Consider the following 26,307-nt stretch of genomic DNA (forward strand, 5'->3'; position numbering starts at 1 on the left):
CCCCCCAGGGCTGCTGGGAGGAAATGCAGGTTTTCCCCTCACTCCAGATAAGGTCTGGCCCATCTACCCAACTAGCAAACATGTCTTGAGCACCTACTATGTGCTGGGCTCCAGCTTGGGCACTGGGGGCACATGGAGATTAATGGCACATGCTCCCAGCCCTCCCCAAGCCCCCAGATGGTTGAGGAGGCTGACTTGTTGAGGTTCACGGGGGCACAGAGCCCTTTTGGGGGTACAGAGCCATAGTTAGTGGGAGACAGGTTCTACTCCCAGCTCAGCAATGAGCTGGTTGTGTGACTGGTTGTGTGACTCTGGGCCCCTCCCAGGGCCTCAGTTTCCCCCTCTGTCGAGCAGGACTTATGCCCTGCTGCCTGACAGGTCAGGAGACCTGGAATGCCCATACGCATACTCATCGGAGGCTCTGATTCTTTTCGTTCTGTTTTCACCCGAGTTTTTTCAGGTGCTAACCCTAACCCGCCTGCACGCTGGGGACTTGGTGGATGTATTCTTCTGAGATGGTCGGTTCCTCCTCCACATCCATACATAGCCCCATTGTATGGCCCTATATTTTGGTGGCTGTGTGATCCCTCTCCCCTATCCCCAGGCCCCTTTCCTTTCAGGGTGTGCTGGAGTCTGTCTGAGGAGCCCTCTGGAAGGGTTTCCCAGGAACACCCCAGCACACTTGGAGGAATGCAGACACGAGTGGTGGTGGTACCCAGGAAGGCTGGGGCTGACCTCCTGAGGGGATGGTCCCCTCCCGGTGCTTAGACGTGGCAGCTGAGTGATCCAATCCCTGGTCAAGATGAGGACACTGAGGCACAGAAGGACCTTCTTAGAACTAGGTGTGGAACCCAGGGCTGCTGGCCCCCAGGAAGATGGTGACATGGTTCGGGAGGGTGCTGGTTTGTCACAGCTGCTTCCCAGTTGGGAGTGATGGCTAGGGAAGGGCCTGTGTGCCCCCACAGGGAAGGACAGGGGCTGGGACCACTCCATACGGACCCTGGCTTCACTGAGACTTGCCGAGATGCCCTGTGGGCTGGCAAGCCCCTGAGGGTGGGGGATGGTTGTATCTTTTGTCCCCTTGCCCCCATCTTCAAATGTACCCCCAAGAGCCCAAGGCCCAACTCTCTGCCCCCAACTTGGTTGCAACCTCTGAAATTGTACATTTATCCTTTCCTGCCTCATCTCTTCATTTGTTCCTGCTGAGACACAATCCCTCCTTTGGGGCTTAACCCCAGCTTCTGCAGGCCCTCCTGGTCCTTACATACCTCAGGAGCTGGGAGGCTCACTCCCTTTCATGGCCTGTAATAAAGTTAAAATGGCTTTTGTTTGTTGAGTGCTTTCTCAGTGCCCAACAGTGAACTTAATTTTGTACTTGCCCTATCTCATTTAATGCTCATTACAACCTTGGGAGATGGATACTAGTGTTGTCCTCATTTTATGGGGGAGGAAGCTGCAGCCCAAAGAGTGGGAGCCTCGTCCAGCATCACACAGCTCAGAAATGCTGGAGCCCAGTTCTGCAAGACTCCAGATCCTGAGCTGATAAATGCACCACCTCGCTATTCTGTGGGCAGGCAGATCTTTCTGAGGTCAGGCCTTGGCTTTGATAAGGCCTCCTCCTCCTATCTGATTTGCACAGTCAATGACTCTACCAAGTGTTCTTGGCCATCATCTCCCCAAATCCTGGCCATAACTTGGGAGGGAGGCAGGGGAATGATTCTGTTGGCATCTGTGGGGGGTCAGTCTTCCCGGTTGGCTCGTCTGCCTGCCTGGGACCATTCAGGTGATCCCCTAGGTCCAGTATCACCCCCCACCCCCACCCCTGTATCCTGCTCTCATTTGTGTTCTGCCAACCATGTGCTTTCCCTGGGATGGTCACAGGTCAAACAGCCTCAGCCCTGTCTCTTCACCAAGGCTCTTTGTGCTAAGGGTTCAGGGTCCCCTTGTATGAGGTCCCTGAAGACAGGCAGACAGCTTGAGGCCCACTCCCCAGAGCTATCTAGGTCCTTGAGGGAGGCCAGAGGTCCCAGTTAATCTACCAGAATGTCAGTCTCTTAGCCTTTGTGTTCCTGGCTTCACCTTCAATAACAAGGAAGATAATGGCTGAATGTGTGTCAGGCCTGGTGCCAAGAGCTTTGCCTGATCGTGTCATATCTTATTTCGACCCCTCAACCCTCCTAAGGAGGTAGGGGTCCTTATTATCACTTCCCTTTGCCGGATTAGGAAACTGAGCTTGGTAAAGTAATTGGCCAAACGAGGCAAGGTCCAAAACGAGGCCACTAGACTCCAAAGCCCACTTACACTCAGAACCGGGCCCAGGAGCCCAGCGCTTCCTCTTTTCTGGAGTTGGTGGGATGCGGAGGACACGGGAATGCCCTCTTGAGCTCAGTGGGTCAGGTCTGCTGCCCAGTCTCTGCCCCGCTGCAGTCTGTGCTTACGGAAACCTGGTGGGATGAGGGGCCGGAGGCTGCCTTGCTCAGCCGCTGCTGGGCCCCGGGTTGGCGGGGCCTCTTGCACCTCCAGCACCCGGGCTGACTGTTCCCCTGGACAGCGGGGGAAACCGAGACCTGCAGAGCCAAGGCCACTTGCTCAAGGTTATGGAAAGGAGTTAATGAGAGATCCAGGTCCGGACTTCTGACTCTGGCATTCTATTTCCACGTTGGTTGTGTTTGTTGCTTTTCCCAAGGGTAGCGCAGAGAGGGAAACTGAGGCAGCTGGACTCCTCGTTGGGTCTTCCTGGGGGAGGGGATGGGGTTGAGCTCTTGTGTAACCCGTCGCCGACGCGCTCACATCCCATACGCGTTTTGCTTAGAAATGACATGAAGTCTTTTGACTGTTTTTAAAAGGAAAAGCAACAGCTGTGATAACTTCTCCAGCACCTTCCTCTTGAGGCCGCTTGGTTTAAATGTCAGGAAAGGGAGAGTATTTCCTGGTCAGGAACATTCGGAGCTCGCCGGGAGCTGAAGTTTTGTTTTGTGTTGAGTGGGAATTTGGGCAGTCAGTCCCAGCCCCCACAGCCCCCCAGTCCCCCAACCCCCCCCCGCTCCCCCCGCGCACCCCCCCCCCCCAAGGCTGTGTTTGACAGTTGCTGGGAGGAGGGATTTGAGAATGAGCAGGCGAGATGCCACGCCGAGTGGCAGGGTGGTTATGGCATGGAGTGGCAGGGTGGTTATTTTTAGCCATCCCGATCCAGCAGAGGCATTTCAGCGTTTGTTCAATATTTAATTATCCATCTGAAATTGGCCCACGTGGCCTTGAGTTTGGAAGCGGCTCTCTGTGCTGTGATTTCCACTGACTGCATAAATAAGGAAGCGAGGGGAATCTCAATAGCCCTCCAAATAATGAGAATGAAAAAAAAAAAAAAAAAGCAGCCCAGGAGCCTCGGTACTCAGAAAAGACCGGCTTGCTTCTGCAGTCTAGACAGGCCCACCTGTACATTAGAGGAAAAGGCGAGCCTGCCGAGGACGCCCCGTGACGCCCTTGGAAAGGCAGCCGCGCTTGGCCTATGAATCCCCCGCTCCACAGCTGCCTGGGGTGCATTTGGGATGGGTTTCCCCTCCTTTGCCGGGTTCCTGTGTTGACTTTGACAGCTGCTGGGTGCCCGAGAGGTGGTTTGGGGATTTTGCTTTTAGAAGCTTTGTTAGCTTTTCTTTCCCTCTTCTTGTCTCCCTGACAGGCAGGAGAGCACTTCCTGCATCTGGGCCATGTTCTTTCTTTTTTCTTGGCCCTTAGAGGTGAAGAGTTGACAGGGCTATGAGATGAAAAAGGCAGAGTGCAGGGAGGATGGGGAGGAAACTGTGGGGCTGTGAGGCTCTGTCCCCTCCCCTTAGCCCCTGTCGATGAGGGAGCAGAGGGGAGGGGAAGGAGAGGGGCCAGAGGAGCCGGGCAGCCGGAGATTTGGTGCTCCTTCTTGCTGTCCCTCTTGGGGTGGGGGGTTTGTAGAGATTGGAAACCAATACATTGGTTAGGGAGAAGCTTAGGAAAAAATAGTTTCCTATCCATTTATACTTCTGTTCTGGGGACTGGGTTTGGCTCAGGAGTGTGGCCAGGGCCGGAGTCCTGACTGCATCATAAATGCTGTGTGATCTCAGACAAGTGACTAAATGTCTCTGGGCTCAGAAGCCCTTCTAGCAAAGAGGTGTGACACAGCATAGAGTATTATTATAAGCTGGGTGAATTGTCATTATCTGTTCATCCAAAGCCTGAGGGGTTAATTGCACCTTTATTAGGGCTGATCTAGAAATAAAATGTGATGCCTATGGGGATCGGAACCATCCCAGATGGTTCCTTGGCATCTCTTCCCCCAGAGGCTGCTGCAAGTGTCACTTGTACTTGTTCAGAGCAGCAGAGCTTTAATGAGCCGCCTCCTGTTTGCAAACCCTGTGTCAGGGGCTGCCGTGGAGGAGAGAGCCAGTCTCCACCCTCAGGGAGCTGAGCCTGGGGGAAGGTCTGCTGGAATCGGGTTAGCAGATGACGTGACCGGGAGGTTAGTTAGGGCCTTGAACGGTGAGCCAAGAGGTTGGCACTCCCCCTAGCTAGCCACAGGGAGTCAAAGGAAAGATTCTGAAAATAATGGTAATTATAACAATGACTTCCAGCATGCCAGGGGCTCTGCTAAGCCCTTTAAATGCATCATTTTATTAAATCCTCATTCTCTCAGTTACTCTGATCTGCTTCATTTTGCAGATGAGAAAAACTGAGTCTGCGGACAGGTTAAGTACTTGCTCAGCTTTATCCAGCTACTGAGGGGCAGAGTCCAGGATGTTTAACCCTCACTTTGCTTACCAGAGCTGTGATTTGGGAATATGATTTTTAGCAGCCGGCAGGCTAGATTGGTGCGGTACAGGGAGGGGGTGGGGGTAGAGTGGGTGTCCGCAAACAGAGGTGATGGTGTTGGCTGTCCAGAAGGAGGAGGCAATGGGTCTGAGCTGGGAGAAGTGGAGAAGGACTGGACCAGTTTGGGGGAATGGGGGAGGTGGTATCCCAAAAGACTCAGATGTGATGCAAGTTTTGGAGGCCCAGCAAGGAGGTCATTCCTGCTTCCTGGAGAATCCTGGGGGAGGCCAATAGGTGTGGGGTCCGGGGAAGCAGAGGGCAAGTTGAGAGAAGCTGACAAGGTTGGAGGAGGTGGTGTAGGGGATGCCATCCCCATCTGAGGACCAGTGCTAGACAGACTGCCCACATTTACTCCCTGACCGACAGCAAAATACGAAAAGTAAGGCCAATGCAGTGAGTTGCCCATGACATCCATTTCAGTGTAATCCATCTTTGTCGCTTTTCTTTATTCTGAGATGATGGTTTTTGGACTCTTTTGGGGGTGAGAACATTCCTTTGATGAGATGCAGGATGGTGGTAATTGTTTTAATGTTGTATTTGGCAAGACAAGAGGTCAGAGGTCCTATCGTTGCCCATTTCCATATTATGCTACCGTGTTGTTTTTATGTATGAAAATGGAATGGGTTCCTGAAATTCCAAATTGATGGGAGCCTGGCACTCAGGAGAGAGAGGTCCAGCAAGAGGGAGGTGGGCATGCAGCCTTTGGAAAGATCTAGGCGAGTGGGAGCCCTTGGAGTGGGTTGGAAGCCAGCAGAGCTGTGGGCATGGCTGACAAGCCTGCTCTGGCTCTTGATGCTGTAGACGGGGTGGGGGTGGAGGTTGGGGGATGGAGTGTGGTGTGCAGAACCGGACCGCTGGAGAAGTTCGGTGGGGGTGGAGGTCCGAGAGAAGCTTGGGTTTCCCGTGAACTGTCTCTGCAGTCACAGATCCACTAGTGTCTAGGGACCTGCTCCAACCACCCTCCCCCAGCAGTAGCAGCCTCTGAGTTGTCCTGGGATGGCACCCTGAGCTTCAGAGGACCCAGGCTATAGCGCCCTGTCCTGCCCCGACAGACAGCGCTGGGGCTGGGGGCCTGGGCAGCCCCTCCTAGAGATGTTACGGAAGCAGTTCCTGAGTTATCAATGGTCCCCAGGGGAGACCACCAGTTATGGGCTGACCCCCTCTATCTCCTCCTTAAAAAAAAAATAATGTTTATAGTGGTATTTCTCCTCCTCACCCAACTCCCAGGATTACAAAAGCAATAAATATCCATATTAGAAGAGAAGAAAGTAAAAAATCATCTTTAATCCCAGCACCCAGTGATAAGCATCTGGGGGGGAGCATTTGGGGGTTACTTCCAGGTTTTTTCCTGTTCTTGAATTTTTTTTTTTTAAAGATTTTTACTCATTTGTTTGAGAGAAAGAGAGTGAGCAAGAGAGAGAGAGAGCACAAGCCAGAGGTGGGGGGAGAGGCAGAGGGAGAAGCAGACTCCCTGCTCAGCGGCGAGCCTGCTTCTCCCTCTCCCACTCCCCCTGCTTGTGTTCCCTCTCTCGCTGTGTCTCTCTCTGTCAAATAAATAAATAAAATCTTTAAAAAAATAAAAAAATTAAAATATTTGAAAATATAGGAAGTATGGGGAAAAAAATTGCAGACACCCTTGTACTCACTTCTCAGATTAACAAATGGTAACATGGTCCTATTGCTTCTCCTTCCTTCTCCTTTCTTTTTCTCTTTTTTTTCCTAGAAATAAAATGATTCGGGTACAGCAGGGGCCAACAAAGTACAGGCCATAGGCCAAACCCAGCCGGCCACCTGTTTCTGTATGACCTGGGTGCGAGGAATAGCTTTTTTCAGTGGTTGAGACGAAAGTCAAAAGAGGAATCATGTTTTATAATGTGAACATTCTATGAAATTCACATCTCCATGTCCATAAGTAAAGTTCGCTGGAACATAGCCATGCTTTTTCACGTACATATTGTCTGTGGCTGTTTTCGGGCCACTTTGGCAGAAGTTGAGTAGTCGAGAGAAACCTAAAATATTTGCTTTCTGGCCCTTTATGGGAAAAATTTGCCTACCCATGGGGTATGGCTAAAGAGCCCTGTCCTCTTCCCAGGGAGAGCCAGCCTCCTGAAGACAGGGTGCGTCCTGCGCACCTGTGCTTTTATGTTTTTCCTACATTTGCAAAGGCTTCAAAATGTGTACTATGGCATTGTTTCAAAGAAGAGATGGATGTGGAGAAACTGCACACATGCCCATACCTGGGACCCCCTCCCTTTCCCGAACTCCGGCAGTCCAGAAAAAATGGCAGCCCTCTGTGGGCCCTGGGGTAGGAGCAAAGGGCTGCAGGGGGAAACTCGGGAATAGAAATGCCGCAGACCCAAGTTCCTAGAAATCCTCAGAAAAGCAAAGGAGGCTGGGGCGCCTGGGTGGCTCAGTCGTTAAGCGTCTGCCTTCGGCTCAGGTCGTGATCCCAGGGTCCTGGGATCGAGCCCCGCATCGGGCTCCCTGCTCGGCGGGAAGCCTGCTTCTCCCTCTCCCACTCCCCCTGCTTGTGTTCCTGCTCTCGCTGTCTCTCTCTCTGTCAAATAAATAAATAAAATCTTTAAAAAAAAAAAAAAAAGAAAAGCAAAGGAGGAAAGAGACTTGGGGACAAGAGGAGTCTTCAGGCCAGTTCATGAGTCCTTGGAGTGACCAAGGAATCCAGAGTTTTCTGGAAGGCTGGGAATTCTTTGAAAGTTAGGTGAGGAATAGGAAGCATGAATTGTCAAGGCAATTGTGAAGGGGCTCGAGGAGAGGGCCTCAGGAAGAGCTGGTTACAGTGTCTACAAATGCTGGGAATTTTGCAGGACTTCACTTGGACGGCTGCTGAGGCCAGCCAGGGGCCAGGGAGCGGACCCCCGCACTTTGCTTTCGGAGAGGCCCCTCCCGGGATCTAAGTGAGAACAACGCATCTCCTTGGCTCTTCCCTCCACCTCCTGAGTGCCAGCAGCCTGATCCCTCCGTGGCCCCTCTGGAGAGTTGCTGTGCCCCCCACCAAATGCTCTGGGTGGGTGGGGATGGGTGCCCTGGGCGTGCCCCTCTCTCAGCAGATGTGGCCACCCCCAGGAACCGTGGGTACCCTCCCCTGACTCTGAACCATGTCCTGAACTTAACGACAACTTGAATTCTGATCCCAATTCCATTTGAGAGACAACGGGTTATCACAGTTCCATGGCTTTAGGACTCCTTCCCTTCCCCACACCCCCACAGTCACCATCCCCAGATCTGTTTCTCTACATTTCCTGACGGTCCGTTTTTATTACATACAGATATCCAGTTCTAGTGCTATTTGTTGAAAAAACTATCTTTCACACCATCAATTTACCTTTGCACTTTTTTTCCAAAAATCAATTGACCATCTGTGTGTGGTCTGTTTCTGCATGCTCTTCTCCTCCATTGATCTGTGTCCTAATGCTAATACCATGCTGTCTTGATTACTTTAGCTCTGTTTCGAGACTATAAACTATGCCTTGAAACCAAGTAATGTAAGTCTCCCAACCTGTTTCTTCTTACTCTAGGTTGTTTGGCTCTTCTCGGTCCTTTGCTTTGCCACCTAAATTTACAATTGAGCTTGTCATTGTCTTCAGAAAGCCTGCTAGGATTTTGATTGGGATCACATTGAATCTGTAGGTGGGTTTGGGAGAAATCCATCTTAACAACACCGAGTCTTCCCAATCCTTGAACATGGTGTATCTCTTCATTTATTTAGATTTTTTACAAAGTCTCTCAGTGATATATTTTTAGCTATTAGTCTTGTACCTCTTTTTTTTTTTTTTAAGATTTTATTTATTTATTTGACAGAGAGACACAGAGAGAGAGCACAAGTAGGCAGAGCGGCAGGCAGAGGGAGAGGGAGAAGCAGGCTCTCGCTGAGCAGAGAGCCCAAAGCGGGGCTCGATCCCAGGACCCCGGAATCATGACCTGAGCCAAAGACAGCCGCTTAACCTACTGAGCCACCCAGGTGCCCCAGTCTTGTACCTCTTTTATTAAATGTATTCCTAAGTAGTTCTGATGCTCTTTGTTAATTACTATGCAGGGTGGCAATGTTACCCTACTTGCAAACTAAGAGCCTAGCCTGGTAGTTTCATGGGCAGAATATAGGAGACCCCAGGGTCAGAGACAAAGGATTCTGCACAACAGGTAGCAGGAGCTTCATGTCTCCATTGGTCCCCTTTCCCCCCAAGTTCCTAGAGCGGTCACAGATGGTCTGTTCTAGAACATAAATGATCGCTCTGTTGTTTTTCCAAATTACAGCTTCATGTCCCTTATAGGGTATGATATACAATCTAGGGGGTCAGCTGTTTCACAGGCTAAAAATTACACAAAGAACTGAAATTCAGTTTGCTTTATCATTAAACCATTAAGTTAGAAGCTGGGAGATCATTTAGAATTTGAATTCCAAGTTGTCGAGTACAGAAAGGTAAAGGGAGTTTTCAAGTTATATGTAAAAATCAATATATACACACTTAAAGCTTTATGCCCATTTTAATTTGTTGAGGAAAAAAATGAAGGCTGTTATATAGCCATGTACTAATTTAATAATACAGTTTTTAAACAAAAGTGTAGAACATTAGGTTCTGAGGTTGAATTTTGGAGAAAAAAGAAATAGCTTATATTTTCTGAATGAAATGAAAAAATAGGATGAATCTAATAATACATCAGAATATTTAGGTTTGGATAATCATGGTTCCCTCTGGAGTGCTATCATTAGAACTTATATACCCTAGAGACGTATGATTGATGTAAATAGTATCTATACTGAGGATAAATACACAGAGTGCTGAGTACGAAAAGATGAAATGTTCTCCAGGCACAGATGTGAAAACATCTCTAAGTTATATTGCAAAATAACCAGCAAACGTACCCTATACTCTTGTGGTTATCACGTGTGTCATTTGATAACAAGTGCATTGTGGAGAAAGAAAAAGGCTTACATTATATATGGTGAAGAATATTGTCTCTCTAGAAGGAAGGTCGTCTCCTTTTTTAAAGCAGCTGTAAGCGAGAGATGGGAGACCTTGAGTGTCCGCTGTCCTAAATCGGCCAACGATCTGACGGCGCTATCCCTCTATCTTCACTTTAATGTAATTAGAGTAAGTTGTGCTTTTATCAGTGGCTGTATTGGTTTCCTGTTGCTACTGTAACAAATGACCATAAATTCAGTGTCTTAACACAACACAGATTTATTATCTTACAGTTCTGGAGGTTGGAAGTCTGAAAGCAGTGTCCCTGGGTGCTAGAATCAAGGTGTCGGCAGGACATTATTCCTCTTAGAGGCTCTAGGGGAGAGTCAGTCTCCTGGCCTTTGCCAGGTTCTAGAAGTCTTTGACCCATGCCCCCCCGCCCCCCCTTGCTCCCTTCACCACGGCACCAGCTATGCCTTCTCTGACCCTCCTCCTGTCTCCTTCTGCTTGGGATTACATCAGGCCCACCAGGTAATCCAAGGTAAACTCCCCATCTCAGGATTCTTGACTTAATCTCGTCTGCAGAGTCCCTTTTTACCACACAGGTGACATATTCAGAGGTTCTAGGGATCGAGACATGGGCTCTTTGGGGACCATTTTTCTGCCTACTGAAGGTGGGTAAGGCTTAGTAATCTCTGAGGAACACCTGTCCTCCTTCTCCCAAAGACAGGTGACCACAAACTGAACTGGAAAAAGTGCGCAATGGGAGGCGGGAGACCTACCAACTTATCAATGCAATATTTTGGCAAACTCACTCTTTATTTAGCTCACTGTTACAAGCAGATAATAACAGTACGGATGTGCTTCATTAACGCACACAAAGATAGACACAGAGCCATCATAGTTGGACTGCTGCGTCTGGAAAGTTCTAACAATGTGAAGATTCCATGGCCTGTTGCCATGGTGATTTTACCTTTGGCTCTTCCTGCTGTTTACCTGGCCACTCCCGTGGAGGGGGGTGGGGGGGGTGGGCACCAGTCTTTTGGCACTCCAGGATGGGGAGCCGTATTCCCTCACCCACTGGTTTGTTCCTAGGTCCACTTTTTGGACTCTTCCTGAGCCACTCTCTGTAGCTGTCTGGTCATTTGGACCGCTGTTTCTGATTTATTGGTTTTGTTTTCTGATTGTGTTTTTCTCTTCCTTTCCTATGTGTTCAGGGGGGCCCAATTCGTACTGAATCATCATACCACTTTTTATGTTTTAATTTTACTGTTAGTTTTTGGAAGTCTGAATTATTCTTCATTCAGTTAATGATGCAGTCATCTGTTTCCACCCATAGCCCATCCCCTTCTTCAGAGAGAACCTCTGATGATAATGTTTCGAGAACGGTTTATGCCTTTTTTCTATATGAGTTTGTGCACACACACACACACAAACAGAAGGTAAAACCTCGTATCAGATTAATCACACAGACAACAAATGTACTTCAGCCTGAAGAGTCTAGGGTAAGCCTGTGCGCTGAGGTTCATATTTCTGTGCCTCTTACCTCTGGATCGCTAGCTCCTCTCTCTATTAGGTAACACTGGATACCAATACATTTCTGCAGTTAGTTTCTTGGGATGGAAAATCTCAATTATTTACACACAGATATGATTCCATGTATTTCAAATAGGCAATTTATTGACTTTACATTTTGAAATCATCACAGATATATAAGCAGTTGCAAAAAGAGTACAGGGAGGCTTCCGTGTACCCTTCACCTGGTTTCGCCTGATAGTTACGTCTCACGTGACTATAGTACAGTATCCTCCAGCATCGATGCCCTCCAGCCAGAAACCCCCTGGGAGCGTGCCTAGTTAGACAAGTTGGATTTATTTTTTGTTACGCCAGCGAGGGAGAACATACACCACTGGGAACCACAGGACATCTCAGTCCGAATATGGTAGAAAAAAACCTGCTATAGGATTTGGGCTTTGATGGAGTGCTTTGGGGGATGTCTAAGGAAGTGGGGTTCACTCTAGCTTGGCTGCTGTCAGAAAGCGGGGCAATTTTATGATGGGGTATCTCCAAATGTATCTTCAGGGAGGGGAGACAAGCATGAAGATAAAGCGGTCGTTGTAAGGAAGAAGCAGTCAGTCATTGTAGCCAAGGTAGGAGGGTGTTTGGTATTTTGTGGGTGGCTCAGTGACTTGGCTTTTGTCTGTTGCTTAGACAAAATTATGAAATGGCCTTGTTTTGTCTCACTTTATCTTGGTAAACTTGTCTGAGGCTGGTACCCTCGAAGATTCTTTATGTCCAAAAGGAGAATAACATGGCACGGCTGTGAATGCCAGGTTGGATTCTGGATGCCAGGGGCTGCTTTCATCCACTCTTTTCTGCAAACTGCTACCATGTATATGTGTAATTGTGTGCCGTTTTTAAAAAGACGTTGTTTATTTATTTTATGTATATGGAGAGAGAGAGGGACAAGCAGACTCTGTGCTGAGCATGGAGCCCAGGCGGGGATCGATCCCATGACCCTGAGATCATGACCTGAGCCGAAACCAAGCGTCGGACACTTAACTGACTGAGCCACCCAGGCGCCCCAGTTCTGTGCCATTTTTATCACATGTGTACATTTGTGTAACCACCACCACAATCAAGACACAAGACTATTGTATCACCACGAAGAGCTCTCGTACTGCCCCTTTATAGCTGTACCCACCTGCCTGCCCCCCACCATCCCCAAGCCCTGGCAACTGCTAATCTCTTTTCCATCTCTAGGACTTTGCCACTTTAAGAATGCCATATGAATGGAATCATACTCTATGTGGCCTTTTGATATTGGCTACCCCCACTCCCCCACATAATGCCCTTGAGATCCACCCCAGTTGTGGAAATTTGTGGAAATCTATCAATAGTGCATTCTTTTTCTTATTGTTGTGTAGCATTTCATGGTATGTGTGTTGTTTCCTTTTATTGCCACAACAAATGAAAATTTAGCAGCTTAGGGCTACCTGATTGGCTCAGTCAGAAGAGCATATGACTCTTGATCTCAGGGTTGTGAGTTCAAGCCCCACGTTGAGTGTAGAGTGTACTTAAAAAGAAAAATAAATAAACTTAAAAAAAACGTAGCAGCTCAAACAACACAGATCTGCCATCTTACAGTTCTGTAGGTCGGAAGTCTGCCATGGGTCATGGGCTTGCAGGACTAAAATTGAGGTGTTAGCGGGTTGAGTTCTTTTCAAAAGGCTCTAGGGAAAAATCCATTTCATTGGCTGAACTCAGTTCCATGTGGTTGTAGGGCTGAGGTCCCGTTTTCTTGCTGGCTGTCAGCGGAAGGGTGTTCCCAGTTTCAAGATAGAAATCACCCACATTTCTTGATTTGTGATCTCTTCTTCTATCATTCCTTTCATGCTTAGAATGTCTCCTGCCTCTTCCATCATTGCATCCTTCTGCTTCCTCTTCTGCATTTAAGACTATTTTCCCCTGGATAATGCAGGATAAACTTCCATCTCCTTAACCTTGATCCTGTCCACAGAGTCTCTGTGTAATGTAACAATTCACAGGCGCTGGGAATTAGGAAGAAGTGTGGACTTCTTTGGGGGGCGTTATTCAGCCTCATACACTGTGGTGGATGGACCACAGTTTCACCATTCACCTATTGAAGGACGTTTTGATTATTTCTGGTTTTTGGCTATTACGCACGTTACGAACATTGGTACAAAAATGTGTGTAAGGGGATCGCACCCCATTTCCTTGGGCAACGTACTTTTTTCACTCAACGTCTTGTTTCTGTGTATGCTTCATGTGGATCTTATAGAATCGGGTCCTTCTTAGCGTCATTGTGTGCCATGTGAACAGAGTCCCCGAAATCATACCCTCTTCCTTGCTGTATCGTATTCTGCCAAATGACTGCCCCGGGGTGCCGGGGTGGGGTCACCCATTCCCCTACTGGGGGACATCCAGGCTGCTCCCAACATTTTGCTACTACAAACAGTGTGGCAGGAGACATCTTTGTGCAGATCTCCATGTGCAAGGATGAAGCAGCGTTCTAGACTGGACGTGGGGGGGAGGGCGTTCTGGTCCCAGAGCGCGTGCGTGTGTGTCGGTTTCCACTAGCTCTGATCTAATTGTTCTTCAGACCCTTCTACTCCACCAGCAGTGATGAAAGAGTCCCCTACATCCCTGTCAACATTCGGGGTCACTGTTCTTCTTTATTTTTGCCTATCTGAACAGTGTGAGATGGTATCTGGTAGTTTTAATTTGCATTTTCCTGGTCACTGTTGAGGTCCAGCACACACATACACCCCTGTCTCCCTTCTCCTTTTTCTATACTCGTGCTGACTTCTTTTCTCCTGACACCAATATTAGAGGTTGCTGCCTTTCCCTGTTTTTAAGCATTAAGATCTGGGCAGTGCAACCTGACAACTGAAATTTGGTGTCTTGTCTGAAATTACAGGATGTTCCTCAGGCCTCCGTGTTTCCATGGGAACAAGTAACAGTCATCCTTCATGATTAGGTGGTATCCATGGCAACCAAGCCAGCAGCATTTGAATGAAACCGATTTTATTTTATTTATTTTTTTGCAAACACATCAAGGTTAAAATGCATTTCTCTGGCTGTGGCTTCCAGGAGTGGGAAGACAGCCTGGCGTTCCTGGGAAAATGGAGACTCTTTTGACCTCGTGGTGGAAAGGGGATCCAGGATCGGCTCGTCCTGTGGCCTAGTTTTGCAGGTTGGGAGCCCCGAGGTCATGTGGAGGTCACAGAAGGAGTCTGAGCTGAGGGGAGACTCCTGCATCAGTGCTCCAAGGCTAGGGATGCCAGCTTCATGCTGCACAGTGTTAGGTCACTTACCCAGCTGTGTTGCTTAGACCTTCGGGGAGCACAGGGCCTGAGCCTCCCAGTGTCTGCTTCCCCAAATTAGAAAAAAAGCACTGCTAAATCAAAGGGCATAGGCATCTGGGTTTTTGTCAAGGACTCAGGCTAAATCCCTGCAGGCAGAATGAGGATGGGGGGGAGGCGGTCAACTTTCCATATTCTTTGCCTCTGTAAAATAAAGAGGGTTTGTTTTTTTGTCTTTGCTTTTGTTTTGGTAGTTGAGGATTGAGACAGTCACTGCTCTAACCCCCTGACTCATTGGCTTGCTGATAAATCAGGAGCTGGCCTGGAGTCACGCAGCAGAGGCCAGGTTGAATCCGTCTCCTAGTGCCCGCCTTGCGTTCCTCCCCCTGCCCCAGGCTCCAGGCATCCTCAGCCTTCTGTGAGGTCCTCAGTGGGGGTTTGGGGGGGCAGTTTAAGGAGCTTCGGCATGCACTCTTACTTCCTACTGGGCGGAACTTTAGAGGAAGTCATTTTTGCCTCTGAGAACTCAGTCTCCTCATCTGGAAAATGGAGCTCACCACAGCTGTCCAAGTTGTCATGTGGGGATTCTATATGAATGGGTCCAGAACTTTCCTTCTCAGTGGGCGCGATAGTGCTCCAAGTGGGCGAAAAAAATTGGTTCTTGGAAGGGAGGGTGCAAAAAAAATTCTCACTCTTTCTTTGTATGAAGCCCAATATATGTACAGGTCATAAAGATAAGCTACTGGGTACGTGGTATTAAAGTTTTATGGGGGGGGAACTAGGGAAAAAATGTCTAAAAAGACCCCTCTCCAGGGGAAATGGTAATGAAGAGAAGGTAGAGAGATGCTGGCTCAGAACTCAGTGATCCATGAGGTTGTTGTTAACTTTGTGTTTTGAGCCTGTGGCAGGCTTGGGAAAGCCATTTGGGGTGTCGGATGGGGAGAGAGCCCGATCCGGCCCGGACCCTGCCCTGAGGACCATGAGCACCACACGGCTTCTTTCCTGGCCTGCCCCCACCCCGCCCCCGTCCCTCCCCCTCCGTGGAGGAGGGGCTGGGTCTTGGGCAGCTGGGATCCTGCCTGGTGGATCAGTCAGGGTCCCACAGGAAGCAGATGGGACTTAGGCTAGGATGATTTGAGGTGTGGGCGGGTGTGGGGAATCATGAGGAAGAGTGCAGGACCCCAGAGCTAGTGACAACCAGGGATGATCTACTGAGGCTTAGGGAGGGGAGGTGGGCCAGGGCTCAGGAGACAGGCTCATCTTGATAATAGCTGGGACTGTCAGTGGAAGGAGGGAGGGAGGCAGCCAGCCTGGGCGACTCTCCCTCCCCTGATCTCTGCACCAGTTCCCCCCTGCCACCCCTGCGCTGGCCTAACCCCATGGAAGCTGGGGGGCCCAGAAGCTCGGTTGGTGGGGGCCACACAGGTCAGCCCACTGGAACAGAAGGCAGGGTGGAGAAGAGTGGAGAATAGAGCCGGGGCCAGTAGAAGCTACCTGGAAAGGTCCAAAGGTTCCCCTTCAGTTTCCTCTGGAGGGCAGGGCCCTGTGCTGGGCATTGGCCGGGAGGCTCCAGGGGTCAGGGAGAAGAACTGGCCACTCTATGCAGGAGGGAGAGCCGACTCCTATCCTTTCCTGCCCTGTAGCCCCCTTGCTGCCTTTCTGCCTTCTGACAGGGATGGGGCATGGCCAGGGCTTCTGGATTGAAGTTTAAGGCTATTTTGGGAGCACCTGAGAGTGTCTTTGCTCTAGACCTATTGGGTTAGCGGCTGATGGACAAGTTCCTTTCCTCTCCTCTCAGTTTCCTCATCTGTAAAATGGGTGGTTGGATCAAGCAACCCCCGAGAGCCTCCTGGCTCAGACCTAGGAGGCAAGAGGAGGTATTCTGCACAGGTTGGGGGGAGTATCAGTCTTGGTCTCAGAAGAGAGGCAGCCTTGCTGGGCTCCTCATGCCCTACAGGTGACTCCATGTGTCTTGCTTGAAGCCATGATGGCCCACCTGCCCAGGAAGGGCTGATGGAGCTCTGTGTGTGTGTGTGTGTGTGTGTGTGTGTGTGTGTGTGTGTGTGTGCTGGGGGAGGGAGGGAAGTTCTTGAAGGGCTTCTGGAGGCTGAGCACAGTGCCTCACACGTGGGTAGGACACAGTGGTTATGGTGGACACCCAGGTGGAGGTGATGGGGGTGGGGTGCCGGGGGTTGGGGAGAGAGGTGAAAGTAGACTGGGGAGCACAAGAAGAGATTTCCTAGGGAAACCTCCAGAAAGAGCGGGTGTCTCCTAGAGTGTGACTAGCAGGGACCGTGGAGGAGGAGGGTGGAAGGTTCTCAGCAGGAAGCACCACAAGCAAGACACTGAGGCCCTCAGAGATCGCGGTCACTGGGCTGAGGAGGAGCCGAGTGGAGGAAACTTTTCTGGAGGAGGTGGCCCAGGGCTGGCTAGTGCACATCCAGACCTGGTATCAACCCCTGCCTTAGGTCTGCCTGGTGGTCAGCCATGCCCAGGCCCACCCCCGTGGCTTTCCTGCTGTACTGGAGCCCGTCCTGGGGGGGTGACAGGCTCAGCTCTGGCCTTCCACGCGTCTGAAGACCCCTGTTCAATCTGGCTGCAATGAGGGAATGGACTGGAAGGGGTAGACATTGTCCCCAGTAGCCCCTTCTGCCTTCTGGGAAAGCCTGCTCCTGGTCATCTGTCCTGTGCACGTGCACACATCCACCTGTCCTCACACGGACGTGTCCCTGGGGATGAGTCTGTGTGCGTACACGCACAGATGTGGAAGTGCATGTGTGTTTGCCGGGCATGCGCCTGACTACGCCTGTGTGTGCACGCATACCAGGGAAATCTCTGCCCTATCCTTTTTCTTCCTTGCGAACCAACAGGCCTTTCCTGAGCACCCCCCATGTGAGAACTTTGATAGGAGGCTTGGCCAGGCTGTCGCTGTAGGAGCCAGAAGGGGGCCAACAGCGGGGGACAGAGGGGTCGCCAAGCGTCTCCTCCAGGGCCTGCAGGATGGCATTGGGCCCAGAGACCTCTGTGGGGGGGGTCCCAGTCAGAGCCCTGGAAAAGAGGCACCCGGTGCTGAACATGGCGAGCATGGTGTGAGGGAACAGCTGGGAAAGCGACCAGCTTGCACTGACCTGGGAGGTTCTGAACAGACATGCTCAGATCATGGCCATGAGTTTTAAATGAGCTGTCACCATTTAAAAATCAGAATATTTCATATTTTAAAAAACTCAGATTTCCAGCTTCTCTTGAACTGTGGGACGCTGTGGTGCACTGGGCCCCCCATGGCTACACAGAATAACCAGCGGGCTGCTACGCTTGATCCTGGAAACAGCCAGCCCTTGCACTTCCATCAAGTTTAAGGCCTCTGGAAAAGAAGGTCTGAATTAGAACCCGGAGATCACAGATTCTCATGTTTGAAGGGACTACTTGTATACCTCCAGTAACAGGGAGCTCATTATGTCACAAGATATATGACTTGAAGTACAGGTTTTAGGACACCCTTTTTTTTTTTAATTGGGGTGGGATGCCTGGGTGGCTCAGTCAGTTGGGCATCTGCCTTCAGCTCTGGTCCTGATCTCGGGGTCCTGGGATTGCGCCCTGCGTCCGGCTCTCTGCTCAGTGGGGAGTCTACTTCTCCCTCTCACTCTCCCTCGGTGCTCTCGCTCCCTCTCAAATAAATAAATAAAATCTTTTTAAAAATTGGGGTGTATATATACATATTACATAAAATTTGCCATTTGCATCATTTTTAAGCGTACAATTTAATGGCATTGAGTATATTTATGTGCTGTATGTTATGTGTTGTCCGACCATCACCACTGTTTCCCACTCTTTCCCATCACTCCAAACAGAAACTCCTATCATTAAGCCATACCCTCTCCATCCCGCCCGCCCTCAGCCCCTGGTTACCTCCAGTCTGCTTTCCATCTCTGTGAATTCGCCGATTCTAGGTGTTTCATGTAAGTGGATTCATACAATATTTGTGTCTGGCTTTTGTTGCTCAGCGTGTTTTCCAGGTTCGTCCACATTGCAGCGTGTATCGGAACTTTTGTTCCTTTTTGTGATGGAACCACATTCCGTTGTATGGCTCTCCCACACTGCATGCATCCTTTCATCTGTGGATGGACACTTGGCTTGCTTCCACCTTCTGGCTGTTAGGAATAATGCTGCCTTACACATTTGCATACAAGTCTGTGTATGTGTCTGTGTCCCTGTTTTCAAGGTTTTGGGGTATATACCCAGGAGTGGAATTGCTGGGTCATGCGGTAATTCTGTCTTTCACTTTCTGGGGGAACCGCCAAACTGTTTTCCATGGGGACTGTACTATTTTATGGGGACCAGTTGTCTGCTGTCCTGGCCAGGATGGGCATGACAGGAGGGCCGGACTGAGTGGCCTCGATTGCCCGTCCTCACCGAGCTCTCTCTCCCTCTGTTGACAGAGTCGCCCCAGGAAAGGCCAGGCTCCCGGCGCAGTCTGCCCGGCAGCCTGTCAGAGAAGAGCCCCAGCATGGAGCCCTCGGCCGCTACTCCGTTCCGGGTCACGGTAACTATCTCTGCGTCACCATCGCTACCTGGCCAGGGGTGCTGCTCTGTGACCCCGCGGGCCCCCTTCCTGGAGCCTCACGGACCGGGAGAGCATCCAGCCTCCCTCGTTCTAGGTATCCGATCGCTCAGCTGCTCCCCTCTCGGTGGCTCAGCCTGGGGGCCACGTGGGGGTCCCATCCTGTGAGGGAGGGGGCAGAAACAGGACAGCCAGCCCTGCAGCCATGGGGCCTGGAGCAAGCTGGCTGGGGGAGAGAGAGTCTAGTGCGAGGCCAGATAAACACAGCCCACGTGCGCACACGCACACCGCGCTTCCTCAACTCTTAGGATGGCACCGTTTTTATTTTTACACATTAATATCTCTCATGTTACAGCCTGTGGTGTGTCATGATTTAATTGCTATGTTTTTTTTTTTTCTCTCTTGGAGACACATAAAAGAATTGCTGTATCTTAAAATTGATGATGTCTTGGAATTGACAAAACACGGCATATATACTTTAGCTGTTGATTTTCGTGGTCCCACTGGCATACACCTTTTTCTTACAAACCTAAACAACTTTACGGAGACAGAATGCGGTGACCCTTAACATCTGACTCTCTGTGTCCTTGCCAAGCACGCACAGTTTGGCATCCCTTTTCTTCCCCATCCAGCATGTTACCATGTGCTTCTCAGTCCGGAGCTCTGTGAGCCACTGGAGGCATGGAGAATTAGTAGACAGGGAGAAGTAGTAGCCACGGTCTCTTCCCCTGGGAGCTCATGGTCTATAGCGGAGATGGACGTTTGCATCCATCCATTCAGTAGTTTTTATGGCCAGCTGTGTCCCATTCTTTCTTGGGACTGGGGCTGAGTGGGAGAAGCTGGCCACCAGAGCACCAGCTAGACAAAGCCCCTGAACTTATGGGCTCACATTCTGATGTTCAGATTATGTGCTGTGAAGAAAAGCAGGCTGCTGTGATAGAGAAAACCAGGAGGGCTTCCTGGAGGTGGTGTGGTCGAGAGGTGATATTTGTGCTGAGGCCCAACGGATGAGGAGCCAGCCCTATGGGGAGCAGGGGGAAGAGGGTTTTGGGTAGAGGGAACAGAGAGGGCACAGGCCTGGCTGTCCCCATGAGTGCGATATCAGGGCTCCGGGTGAGCTAGGAGTGACCAGCTCTTCCCCCCCAGAGGCTGACTTTTGAGTTGGGTCTTGAAGGGTCAGTAGAAATTGGGTAGTCAGGGACAGTGAGAGAGGGAGTTCCAGGGACAGTGAGAGAGGGAGTTCCAGGTAGGGGGAAGAACAGCTGCAAAGGCACAGAGGCACGCGAGAAATTGGTGTGTTTGTGGAACAGCAAAATGCTCGGTGGGACTGGAGTTGAGGGGTATGGAGGACAGGGTAGGGGGTGAAGCTGGGAAGCTGGGCTGAGTCTGGGTCAGGGGGAGCCTCAGGTGCCAGGCTAAGGGATTGGTCTTTCCCCAGGGCAACTGATTCTCCCACCTGTCTGTGTGTCATAAAAATGCTTGCAAAAGACATTCTTAGGCCCCCTCAAGATCTCAGAGCAGGGGGCCAGGGGCAGAACCTGGATATCTGCATTTTAACAGGCTCCCCCAAGTGGTGGTTGGGAGCTTCAGGCTCTGAATCAGCCTTGGGCAGCGAGGAGGAAAGGGAAGCCCAGGCTGAGAGTGGGTTCAGGGTCCCTCCCCCGGGTGTGGCGGGGGCCCCTGGGAGAGGGTCTCAGCCTGCAGGGAGGGCCAAGGCACTGACCCCTGGGTGACCCCGACTCCAGTCAACTGCAGCTGAGGCCGAGACCTGCCACTGGGGCTGAGCCTTCAGGGGCCTTAGGGAACAATGACTCATAATAAGGTAGCCACCTGCCTGTGCTTCCGGTCTCACATTGGTGATCTTTTTTAATCCTCAAGACAGCCCTGAAGCTGACTTTGATCACCCCATTTCACAGTCAAGAAAATGGAGGCTCAGAGAGGGGAAGTCACTCAGCCAAGATCCAAGGGCCAATAAATGGTGGAGCCAAGATTGAGACCCAGCCCGTCTGACGTCAGAGTGTGAGCGTGCGCTCCTGGCTGTGAGGAGGAAAGCTGTTGCCCCCCGTTGCCCTCCCGGAGCCTCTCAGTGTGGCTTTTTCCCTGTTCCCCCTTCTTTTGCTGCTCGTTAAAGGTATCAGCACACCTTGATGTGGCTGTCACTTGCCGGCTAGGCTTGGCGTCTTCCCTTCCCGTGTCCTGGTGCGGAAACCATGCGTGGGGCAGAGCCAGCCCCAGCCTTCTGGGCCCTCAGGCGCCAGGACTCAGGGGCCCCCACTGCATGGCCGGGCTCTGCAGGCTGGAAGGCGTGTTCCCTTGTCATTTTCCCCACTTCTCACAGTGACCCCGAGGGGAGGTACCACGAGTTGCTCCATTGCACAGATGAGGGAACTGAGGCTGAGGGACGTGAGGTCATGAAGTCATTCGCCCGGTGTCACACGGCTCCGGAGTGATGGAGCCAGGCCTGGATGCCAGGACTGTTAGACACTCGCGTATTGTGTCCTTCTCGGGGCACCTTGGTCCTTTTCCGTGTGCAGTGGTTAAGGAAAGGGATGTGAGTTTCTTTTCTTTTTTTTTAAGATTTATTTATTTATTTAGAGAGAGCATGCACGTGAGCAGGGGGAGGGGCAGAGGGAGAGAGAATTTCAGGCAGACTCCACGCTGAGTGCAGAGCCTGACGTGGGGCTCAGTCCCACGACCCTGAGATCATGACCTGAGCCAAAATCAAGAGTCGGACGCTTAACTGACTGAGCCACCCAGGCGCCCCAAGGGGTGTGAGTTTGTTTCCTGGGCTGGTGCTCAGAGTTCGGAAGTGCTGGAGAGCTCAGAGGTAGGGATCTGGGTTCAAATCCTGGCTCTTCCATGACCTGTGTGACCTCATTAGTCACTCGGTGAGCTTTGTGTCCTTATCAGTAAAGTAGGGAATGTCCACCCTTCCTTGAAGGACTATAGTGGATGTTCGGGAGTCCTGGCGCATATAGGCCCAGGTCTGACCCAGGGTAGACACTTGATATAGAAAATCCACCGCTGTCCTTGGAATTGTGTTTCCCTTTTTGGCTTTAGAACAGTACAGATCTAGGGAGGGTCAGGGTGGAGAGCAGAGGACAGGGTGTTTGGGGGAGGGTGGGTCTTGGGTGTTGGGGACACACTTGCACCCAGACCCTGTGAAGGACAAAAAGCACACCCTCTCCCCCGCCCCCGCTTATGCTTGCTCACATGCACTCGCATAAGCCACATCCTCACGCACGTGGCTGACTACTCTTCTGTGCATCCCCCCGAGGGAACTCAGGAACATGGTTTTGCCTGGGGGAGACAGGGGAGACAGCACAGGATATACTTGAATAACTGGTGTCTTCACTGCCACCTGAAACTCGGGTGACAGGATGTCACCACCTCTTACGGAAGTGCCCCTTTGCAACCGTGTAGTTTAGTGAAGAAGCAACATGTTGTATTGTCTAGGACTTACCTCTTTACCTCCTCCATGAAGACTAGAGCCTGGGAGGGGCTGGACTTGTGCAAGCTCACCATCCAGCTGGGAGTGGGCCACTAGGACCACACGGTGCTAGCAGGCTGGTGTGTGCCCTGAAAGTTGTGGAGGACCCTGGATGAGGGTAGGATGGGGAAGGAAACTGGAAGCAGGTGACCAGATGGACCTCCTGCCCATCTCTGGCCTTCAGCTGTCAGGCTTTAAAGAGATGATGAGGCCAAGACTCAAACCCAGATCTGTCTTCTCTGTATCAATAGGGAATCCTGGAAGGGAGAGAGGGACAGAGAGGGCAGGCAGGCAGCAAGCTAGGGGCCCTGTGTCTGCACAGACTGTCAGGCTGGGTCCAGAGGCGCTGCATGGGCCCATCTCCCTTCCCAAAGCCAAGGAACCCTTAGCACAGCAGCATGCTGCGCCCTGTCACCTGCCACTCCATGTTGGGAATTCATGGTTTGATTTGGGGGGAAGGTAGTGATGACAATCCTGCCCTCCCCACAGGTCCCCTCAGCCTACCACCTTCCCCAGACCCAACCGCCCCTGGTGTAGGCTGGGTCCTTCCCCTCTCCCTCCTCTGCCCCCACCCCCTCCCATCGACCTTGAGGAGAGCTGGCAGGCCTGGGGTGTGGGAGGTGGCAGAGGCTCTGGGAAACTTGACAGCCAATTGATTCCTCCTCAGGAAGTTGAAAGTGGAGAATCGTGTTTGAAGGTTTAGCTGAAATTAGGTCTCAGGGCTATTTTTTGCAAGATGGAGAAGGAGAAGTGTCAGGGAGGGGAAGGCCCAGGGGGTTGGTGGAAGCTGCAGATAAACTCAGTACCGGGTTGATTGCCGATGCTTCTAGAAGGGGGTCTTAGTTCCTTTCAATTACCCGCTTTTACTGGATGCTTATTTGTGCGCACCCTCGCTGGTCCTGGAGCTGTGCTGGAGGCGTGGCTGGGGTGCGGTGGGCACCCAGAACAAGGGGCAGTCCCCGTTGGCTAGGAAGGGCAGGGAAGAATTCCTAGAAGAGGCTCAGAGGGGCTGAGTTTTGAGGGATGTGTAGGAGTTTGTCGGGAACAAAGGGAAAAGAGTATTCCAGTTGGGGGCGACAGAAGCCAATCGGAACAAGCCAATGGCCCCATGGGGTTAGAGTGTTGGTGAGTTGGAGGCATGAAGTGGGGGGTGGCTGCAGAGGAAAGTGAGTGGGTGAAGGCTCTGGATTTTCCCCTGTGGGACCCAGGAGCCGCCGGGGATGCTGGGTGAGAGTGGAGCCAGCAGATCTCTGGGATGTGGACTTCAGGATTTCCCAGCTACTTGCCCCTCTTCCCGCTCCTGCAGCTTCTCTCTCTGCACCTTCCCCAGATTTCAGCTGTCTACCTGTCCTGCCTATATGCAGGCCTGTGAGGGTCCCCCTCCACACCACCCTTGAGGGCTGTTGGAAATGATCATGAAGTCTTCCCTGGACACAGGAAGGACTGAAGCTCAGAGAGGGTAGGGTCCTTTCCCCACGTCACACAGCACGTCTGGGACAGAGCCTGGGATTGAGCCCAGGTCTCTCCATTCCCCCGATTCAGGGCTCCTCATGCTTGGCTTGCTCCGGCCCTCTCTCTTCCCTGCAGTCGAGACCTTCTCCCCACCTCCATCTGGTCGGTTTCCTGGGAGGAGAGGCTGAAGGGAAAGGGCATCCGTGGCTCCTGCCCACTCGTCAGCACGCTGCCCTCTCCTGGGCTGCCTGTCGCACTAGTGCCCCTTCTCAGCTCGGGCCGCTCCAGTTAGGCACTGGGGTGGTGGACAGAAAAGCTGGTCAGGCTCACAGATCAGATGAGCCGATGCTGTCACTGCACACGTGGTACAGCGAAGGCCCAGAGAGGGGAGGCTTGCCTGGAATTCCTGTCGGGGCGCACTCCCCCACTCCGGGCTGCCCTTGGCCCACCTTGGATGTGCATTCACGTGGGACACGTCTAGGTCTGTGGCCCCCAAGCCGACGTGGGGAGGTCAAGCCATGCAGCCATGGTTGACTGTGACAAGGCAGTGGTGCTGGACCCTGGATCGGGGTCCCACAGATGGGTGCTCCAAGCCCCTCCTCACAATACCTGGCTCAGTCGAGCCCTGTGAGCTGGAGTCTCCCAGCCCGGTATCTGACAATGTTCCCCAGAAGAGAGGGTGGTGGAGAGAGCCTTCCTCCGCCCCTGCCATTCCTGGAGCCTAATTGTTATTAAACTGTTCAAACCCAAAAGGAAAATTACTATCATTTTGGTGTGTGTGCTCACCTTCTGCAGGGAGAGGCTCCTTTCCTGCAGTGGGAATGCAAGAGATGGGGACATTGTCACAGACAACCCAGGTGCAGGAGCTGACCAGGGCAGCCAGGGTGGACCAGGATGCTCTTCGGGTCAGGGATGTGGGTGGGACAGGGGGCTCTTTGGAACCTCCTGAACCTGAGGTCAGGCCTGGGACTGCGGATGGGCTGTGGTATTTGGTAGGGCTCAGAGGCTGCCGGCCCCATTAATAAATGGATGCGATCATTGCCTGACTCTGAGCCTCTCTTTCCCCATCTGTAAATGAGCACAGGAGCCCCTTACTCACGGAGTGGCTGTGAGGGCCCAGTGCCTGGCACAGGGGAAGCATTCAGCCAATGTTCACCGCCTGTCCCCCATTCTGGTGGGTGGGGCTCACTCCTACCCGACACCTTCCCCCAAACCCTCAGGTAATCAGACAGACACCTCCCTCCTCACCCATCATCTGCTGCCCCAATGCGACATTGCCTTTGACAGAGCTTCTAGGGCTCAGCCCTGGCAGCAGGAGGTGGAGGTGGGTAAAGTGATTCCTAAGGGGCGAGAGACCAAGTTCCCAGGTGGTGAGTACAGATGGAGGGAGCGGCAGGTGTCTGCACAGGGCTGTCTCCCACCAGTTGGGGGCAGCAGAGGGCAGCGAGTGGCCGCCTGGACAGCCACTCCCAGAGGAGAGTTGGAAGTCCCAGGGGTTTGTGTGCCCCCCAGGGCCACAGGGCCCCAGCTGAGCTAAACTACTAGCCGCAAAGCTCACCACTGGGTGGAGGGGAGAACTCAAATCAAGGAGCGCCTATGGACAGCTGGGCCTGCCACTGGTGGCTGAGCTGACTGGACCCGGGTTGGCCAGAGAGCTGGGGGACCCAGGAAAGAGGACCCTAATTAGGGACATTGGAGTGGGGCAAGGCCTGGGGCCAACGCAGCTTTCCAGCAAGAGGAGAGGCACAGGCTGAGGCTGGCCACCCCGAGGGCCGCCGGGCTGACCAGTAGACACTCCATCATGGCCATTCTCTGACGGTTTGCAGGTGTCTTGTTCCATCCTTGCCAGGAATTTGGAAGAGAGCAAGGCTGGTCTTCTGGTAGAGATGGGGTGGTGGTCAGAGCCTGGGCTGCAAGTCCCACTGACGTGGGTTCACATCCCGGCTCTGCCAGCCCCTGGCCATTTGTACAGTGTTGAAATTCTTGCAGAGCCCGGCCCACAGCACCAGCCCGGGCTCTGCCCACCATGCTGCTATTCTCTCCATTTTGTAGAAGAGAACACTGAGGCCCAGAGAGGGGAGGTGCATTGTCCCAGGTCACAGAGCCAACTGGGGATAGAGCTGGCATTGGAACCTGGGCCTCCCCATCTCCCTGCCTCATCTGGTCTTGGCCCTGCATCCAGCCCGCGTGGCCCCCGAGGGTCAAGAGGTGTTTGTGCAGGGC

At 51.9% G+C, this 26,307-nt stretch overlaps 1 protein-coding gene across 4 annotated transcripts in view; it reads left to right on the forward strand.

Moving 5' to 3' along the window:
• Nucleotides 1–26,307, forward strand: part of DAB2IP (DAB2 interacting protein) — a 186,999-nt gene that overhangs the window by 67,077 nt on the left and 93,615 nt on the right. For all 4 annotated transcript variants that reach the window (XM_032418216.1, XM_032418215.1, XM_032418218.1 and 1 more), the window contains exon 2: nucleotides 19,021–19,124. In XM_032418216.1, coding sequence (XP_032274107.1) covers nucleotides 19,021–19,124 — 104 coding nt within the window. The remainder of the gene's footprint in view (nucleotides 1–19,020; nucleotides 19,125–26,307) is intronic.

The sequence above is a fragment of the Phoca vitulina genome, unplaced genomic scaffold, assembly GCF_004348235.1.
Source record: "Phoca vitulina isolate PV1807 unplaced genomic scaffold, GSC_HSeal_1.0 scaffold21, whole genome shotgun sequence".
Lineage (NCBI taxonomy): Eukaryota > Metazoa > Chordata > Mammalia > Carnivora > Phocidae > Phoca > Phoca vitulina.